The 7,525-nt window shown below is 34.0% G+C and overlaps 1 protein-coding gene across 1 annotated transcript in view; it reads left to right on the forward strand.

The window, feature by feature from the left end:
• The first annotated feature begins 6,896 nt into the window (after nt 1-6,896).
• LOC116840831 (synaptotagmin-4) overlaps nt 6,897-7,525 on the forward strand; it is a 7,913-nt gene continuing 7,284 nt past the window's right edge. Inside the window, exon 1 of the mRNA XM_032808080.1 lies at nt 6,897-7,247. Within this exon, the coding sequence (XP_032663971.1) occupies nt 7,196-7,247 (52 nt within the window). The 5' untranslated portion in view covers nt 6,897-7,195. The remainder of the gene's footprint in view (nt 7,248-7,525) is intronic.

Consider the following 7,525-nt stretch of genomic DNA (forward strand, 5'->3'; position numbering starts at 1 on the left):
TGTGACAGAAGAAAAAATCATCGAGTTATTTGTAAGTAGCTGTAAATTATATGGATTTGTTTTTCGTCTGGGGTCACTGATCCCATTGTACCGTTAATGTTACTTTTATGAAAATAATTAATCTTCGGCTCAATATGACTCACTCTTCACGCAAAAGAATAAAAGCTCTTGCCTTTCAGTTAGTAGAACCTGAACTTAAGAGATGTTTTACAACTCAATATATTCATAAGCCATTGCGTTTAATAATTTCATCTATTTTGAAAATTGAAGAAACTGAAAAATTTTAAATTATTTTGTCATCTAAAGTAAGACATAATAAATGTCTTAGAAGTAAAGATATAAAGTCCAAAAAAGATGCTATATGTTAGATGCAATGAACGAGCTATGCACCAAATGTGCAAGCACTATCTGTAACGATTGCATCTAAAAACCCTCTAAGATTTTAATATTGTATTTAATTTAACAATACTTGTTTATATTTTTTATATAATCTATAATTTGTAGACTTATAATTTGTAGATTAACCCCTTCGTTGGCAATGACGCCAATTGGTGTCATACATTTATTTTGCAATTCAATGATGCAAATTTTGTCATATTCTGTATGTAGGGGTTTTTGGGGTCTCTGAATACGATTTTGAAGCCAGAATTGTAAAATTCAAAATGGTGAATCCAATATGGCGGATCGTTATATTCAAAAAATGAAACATCTTGTTCGATTTTATTAAAACTTGGTATAGAAGGGTTTTTGGGGTCGCTGAATACGATTTTAAGGTCAGAATTGTAAAATTCAAAATGATGGGCCTAATATGATGGATCCAATATAACGGATCATAAATTCAAAAAATCCACAGTTTTTTGAAACTTGTTATAAAGACTTTCGGGGATTTCATTGATTTCGTTTGAGTACTCATAATTCTAAGGTTTATAATATCAAATATCATGACACTACAAGAAACATACTAGAAGTAATACACCACAAGCATAAGTATAGTAAGTACTTTGCCGCCATTTTGAATTTTACAATTCTGACCTCAAAATCGTATTTAGCGACCCAAAAACTTTCTGTACAAGTTTAAAAAAAATTCTCCGACTTTTTTTCTCTGCCCACCGGGGCACAAACAATGGAATAAACGTGCCAGCAAAGGAGTTAAAACATAAATTCTTTTCTTTTTTCGATTATTTGTTCATTTATTTCTGATTGTATTCATTTTATAATCAGTTAACGTTTTCTTTTAGATTACTGAAAAACTGTTATTATATATGTCTAGTTATAATATTTGTAAAGTATTATTTTCGAACTATAAAGCGTTTTTCTTTGTACCTTTTATTATCATGTTAAAAATGGCACAAATTTATTGGGGTCCGCCGGGTCCCATTGTACCATAGCTTGACTAAAAAGGCATGGTATCTATTACGGGTTAAAGTGAAATTAAAGAAAAATGAATATTTCATATCTTATACAGTGAAAAGTATTAAGATAAAATGTAAAATATCTTGTGAGAAGTATTCGTTCTTGAATGATCTTACCTTTTTTACTTTTGTACGCAGAATGATCAGAGAGATATCGCAAATTTTTAGGGACAAACATCATAAACATATAGAGGTATATTCAAACAAAGAAAAAAGTTATATAAATAAATACAAAACAATAAAACTACTAATATAATTCATTGTATATGTTACAAAATTACTAAATATAATTGCGAATTTATAGTTACATAAATTTGTTTTCAATTTTTGATGTCTATATACTTAGAGAAGTTCCTTTCAAAATTAAAAATATCTTACACTATCATATAGTTATAAAATTAATAATTCATGAAATGATACTCTAAAACTTTCCATAAAAAGCCCATGCGTTTTAGAATGGTCGAACTTCATATTATAAAGCTGTTATGCAGATATGTGCATACACAAAAAGTATTACATACTATATACTAAATATACTGCAATGTTACATTGCAATATTTCAGAAAGTGCATTTTATTGTTGCTGCAATCTCACAACAACGTTGCAGCAACATTTCGCAATGTGTCTGTTGTTGCAGTCCTATGATGAAACGTTGCCGCAATGTTGATGCAATCTTGCTACCGACGATGACTGCTCACGTCGGCACTGGTGAAAAGCTGGGAGCTGTTTCGATCTACGTCTAATCGGCCGACGCACAGTGGCGAATTTTCACGAAATCCAAAACCTTTCAGAATTGTGCAAAGATAGGAAAGTAGCTAAAAAAGATAAGGGTAAGCAACAAATAATTTTGACTTAACGTCAAAAGTGAATTTGTATATCAATTTTTTTATTTCCATAGATAGCATTTCAGTATACCCGCTAATTTTCTTCACATATTCCAGCAAGTAATCAGTCCGTGCGTTAAAATTAGTTAAAGGAGAAGAGAACATTACTTTCATCATTTCCCTTCTTTTTAAAATTATATGATTAGATTGCGAATCTGAAATAAATTTGAATAAATAATTTTAATAACCGATTTTTATACAATGCTCTTATTTCACGCAGTAATGTTATATATTATTAAACTTGTCTCGATGAGTACTTTTCAAAAACATATATATCACCTTTGAAAAGTAGACATAACTTCGTGAATGTCCTTTATAAGTTACAAACTACGCGGACTTCTGTCCTCTTTAAACGTTGTTTTCGTAGCCACTCGCAAATATTCGCAGAATATGTTTTTATTTTCTAATATTAGACTTATAGAGCAATATCATACTAAGAACTTAACTGAATTCCATTGAATTGACTACTTTTTCCATAAGTTAATAAGAAATGTCACTAACCTATGTAGTAGCTCTTATAAACTGGTTCTAAAAATGTTAATTTACAGTTTTTCATAATTTATTAAGTATTAAGTATATTCTACAAACCTCCAGCAGCTGAATTCATCTTGAGTTTAAATGCAAATAATATATTTAATACCTCAATATGTATACAAAAACTTATTTCGAATTTGACATTTTTAGACAATTATGATACATGAACGCTCATGTTGGAGGCAGTGCCAACAGCCAAGTGGCGCTTTAAAGGGATTAAAATCATTGACTTGTTTTCTCTGTTTATTCAACTCAAAGTTAGCAAATATTTTAACTCTCAAAGCCTACTTTCATTGTTTAGGTTTTGGTTAGGATTTAATTAAAATCCGCCACTGTGCGACGAGTTGTCGCGAATCGATGGTAACAAAGAATTCGTCTTGTACGAATTACAAAGTCGTTAGCGCGATTGCACGAAACAGCGCGAGCAAGAATTCGCGAGACTAACGACACGCGAAGCGCCCGGCACGTCCGTCGTGCCTCGTTGAAATTTATTTTAGCATTATGCAGAAAGAGAGAGAGGCGTTTTCGAAGTTGCATCTAAAATGCGAACGTGCCATGGTGAAGACGCGACGTCACGTCTGTGCCCGGTCGCCGGATGTCATAGAGCAGCGCGCCGGTCGTAAAGTTCACACGTTCGTTGAAATTTAAAGTTAAGTCGCATCGACTACGAGCAATTCGCACATAGCTCGTAATGTCGTCACTTCGAGCCCAACAGGGATGACATCGAATTGATAGAGGTGATAAACGACGATGGCACAAATGATACTTAATACATTCGGTTTATTTGAAGGATTCTTCTCATTATTCAAACATTCTCGTATTTTTTTTTGCTTCATTGTGTGTAAAATAGACTTTGTCCGTTTCAATCAACAGCGATTGAATCTTAATTTGAATTTAAGCTCTATTCAGACAACGATTTAAATTCAGGTTGAAATTTAATCGACGTTGGTAGAAATGTACATTAGTTTATTAATGTATCCCAGCAAGCAGAATAATAATATAACGGCTGTTATTAATATTAAAGTTATGTAATTTCCTTTTATAACGGCAATATAACTGTGTTTTAAAATTGTTATACTGTTATACTGTTATATTGTTATACTGTTATACTGTTATATTGTTATACTGTTATATTGTTATACTGTTTTTTTTTACTGGTTATAACGGTATAACAGCGTTATAACTTAAATATAAAACGTTAACAAGTGTATTGTTTGTGTTTTTCATCTACATTATATAACATAACCAGCTTGCAATCGCTGCGTATAATTAGATACATATAGTTACTGGAAATAGATAATTTATATTCCAGCTATATAACATTTTAATAATATATATGTATGTATATATATATATATATATATATATATATATGTGTGTGTGTGTGTGTATGTATTTTTTAGACACATATATATATATATATATATATATATATATATATATATATATACAGGATGTCCCCTTTTAAAAGATCCACCCTTAATAATAATTTAATAATAATTCTTCAGCTAAATATATTCAGCAAAAATGTTTCAGACAAAAGTTGTCGGGTTCAGAAAGGGACATCTAAAAGTGACCTTGATTTTGACTTTGGAGGTTATTCTGAAAGTTATTTGAAAGTCAACTTTGCTTTTTAAATAGAAACATTTCTTTTTTCTTACGGAATTTTATTCCACGTAAAGAAACTAACAACTTTTGTTTGAAACAATTTCTTATACGACCTCTATTTTCTAAGGTATTTACGGAAATATCTACAAAATTATTGGATTTAATAATTTTTTACTTGAATTCTATCAACTTTAGCGAAAAATAGCAAGAGATATAAATTATCTATTTTCTCCTCATTCAGAATTTTTTTAACTTCTTACTGCATTTTCTTGCATTTTCTTAAAGTACTAAAAAGTTTATAAAAAATTATGAAAAAATTCTCGGAGAAGAATTCTATGAGAATTCTATGAGAATTCTATGAGAAAAAAAAAACAATTTTTATCTCTTACTATTTTTTGGTAAAATTGATAGAATTCGAGTAAAAAACTATTGAAACCAATAATTTTGTAGATATTTCCGTAAATATCTTAGAAAATAGAGGTCGTATAAACATTTTTTTCAAACAAAAGTTGTTAGTTTCTTTACATAGAATAAAATTCCGTGAGCAAAAAATAAATGTTTCTATTTAAAGAGCAAAATTGACTTTCGAATAACTTTCAGAATGACCTCCAAGGTCAAAGTTAAAGTCACCTTCAGATGTCCTCTTCTAAATCCGACAACTTTTGTCTGAAACATTTTTGCTAAATATACTTGGCTGAAGAATTATGAGGATGGATCTCTTAAAATGGGACACCCTGTATATATATATATATATATATATATATATATATATATATATATATATATACATATAACATTTTAATAACACGTTACATTTCTGTTGCCTGGCTGTAATATCGTTGGAATGGAAAGTTGCAACTGACATGTGTAATGTTATTATATATAACATTTATGTTATATTTTGCACGTTACATTTCGTTACATTACGAAAATATATAAACGTAAATGTAACAATTATATACTTGCTGTTTGCTATGACGGGCACAGAGCAAAAAATTTTGCTGTCATTCAATTGCAATATGATATTGGTAACGCGAATGCGTTAATATATATAGTCCCGTCTTGGAATAATTCAACGAGTTTTATCAATTTTCTTCGTTTTTCTTCCTTTTTCTCTTTTTACTTAATCTTAATTTTGTGCAACGGTGATCTCGATTATTTTATCGTTCGCGTCTATGAGCGCAACGTAGTAGTTCGTAAAGTGAGTCGCAGAAGTAGGTATGTCAGTGTCCTCGTTGCAGGTGAATCATAGACAAAACCCTCCTGTAACTCTTCCACTTTAATACCCGCTGCAACGTTCATTGATCGATAATTCGAAACAAAGCTCTAGCGTGTGTGTAATTACGCCGGCTCGTGCTCATCTAACGTTTCTTCGTGGTCTTACCCAAGAAACGTATGCCGCGGTAGTAAACCCTTTTCCGTATCGATTTACTAATGCAACTTGAAACTACGTATTAGAGTCGCCTTACATGTAGCGATTCGTATCGCATTAAAAGAAACGCATAACCGATGTATTACTTTAACGCGTAGCTTGTGTTTAGTTGTGATGAAGAAAATTTCGCGAACTGCAAACTTCGACTAATAATCGCCCCCACGATACCAATGGAATATTCATTTATTACCTAGGCAAATTTATTACCGACAGTTACGTAAGCTACCGTCTCGACTGGATAATTTTTATAATTATTTAAGCCGTATGTAAAAATGATTGGTCTAAAAATATATCTGAAAATGTACACATATACATCCGAATATCATATCGGAAAAGAAAAGGTCAGCCAAAAATAACCGTACAAAGTTGGCTCTGAGTTTAACCCTTTTCATCTCATTGTGCCATTTTTCGTTTCTTCTCTATTTGCGCAGCAGGTCGCAAAACAGTTTGAACAACACGAAGTTGGAAGCTCACGGAATTGTCAAAATTGAAGATCATTACTAACGTGCTTGCCTAATAATTATATCTATTGTTAATTATTATTCGTATCATTATATTATTTATTATTTATATAATGCTCTTAATAATATAATTAATTATATTATTATTACGTAAGTTCGTCGGTTACGACTTTTAATTTTGACAGTTCGGTGAGCTCTCAACTTCGTTGTACCTAAACCGTTTTGCAAGCCACTGTATATCTTCATCTCTACCGCGGTCAGAACTAGAATCGATTCGTCCGCAAGTACATCAGACCGATGTATGAGACCGATTTTGTTCGATAAGAACATCAGAGAGGATCATTATTCGCGGCAATTTCGCAAAACGAATTGATCAAGGGAACGAAAGGTCTGCTAAATTCGCAGCAACTCTCTACGCACAACCGAGCGAGACATTCTTCTTTTTCCAAGGGAAATTTTTTTGGAAAAATTGCAGCGTACGTACATACATACATACATATATACGTACGCGTGCAGCGGGGATCACCCGTGGGACCACCCTATCTCATCTCGCGGGCTGTCGCATTCTCTCTCTCTCGTCGTCGTCATCGGTGCCTTCCTCGCGGCGACGGTGGCGGCGGCGTCATCCCCTCCGCGCAAGCTCCGCTTCCCGGGCTATTGATCCGCGCGCGTTTCGGCCGACGTAGACGATCGGCGTAGAGTGCCGCGGACGACGGGCCGCACGCCGCCCGTAAATATTCCTTCAGTGCATCGTGACCGACAGACTTACGCGGGTAAAAGCGTCCTTTTAGCGATCAGACATCAGCAGCATCAGCGACAGCAGCAGCGGCGGCAGCAACAGCAGCAGTAGCAGCGCAGCTGAAGATGGTCAGTGGAGTGACAGAAGGTGGGCCTCTGATTCGACCCGTCGAGCCCGGTGAGTACCCTCTTCGTGTCCGCTTTTCCATAGCAAGCGCGCCGCGCTTATTCCACCTGATGGCCCTTCCTTTGCCTCGTCGAGACCCGTTCGATCACCCCGGGATTGCCCCAACGATTATCCACGTCGTCTGCGACGCAATGGTTCGCGATGGTACCATTCGGAATGGAGGAAGGACAGCTGTTACCCTCGACTGTCGATTATGACCGCGTGAGACTGTTCATTTCATGATTCGCGACTACTTCGTCAGCTTGCGGATCCATGGAGGAGAAGGGGGG

Source organism: Odontomachus brunneus, unplaced genomic scaffold (assembly GCF_010583005.1).
Source record: "Odontomachus brunneus isolate Ranch 3 - 2012 unplaced genomic scaffold, Obru_v1 Obru_scaffold_012, whole genome shotgun sequence".
Classification (NCBI taxonomy): domain Eukaryota; kingdom Metazoa; phylum Arthropoda; class Insecta; order Hymenoptera; family Formicidae; genus Odontomachus; species Odontomachus brunneus.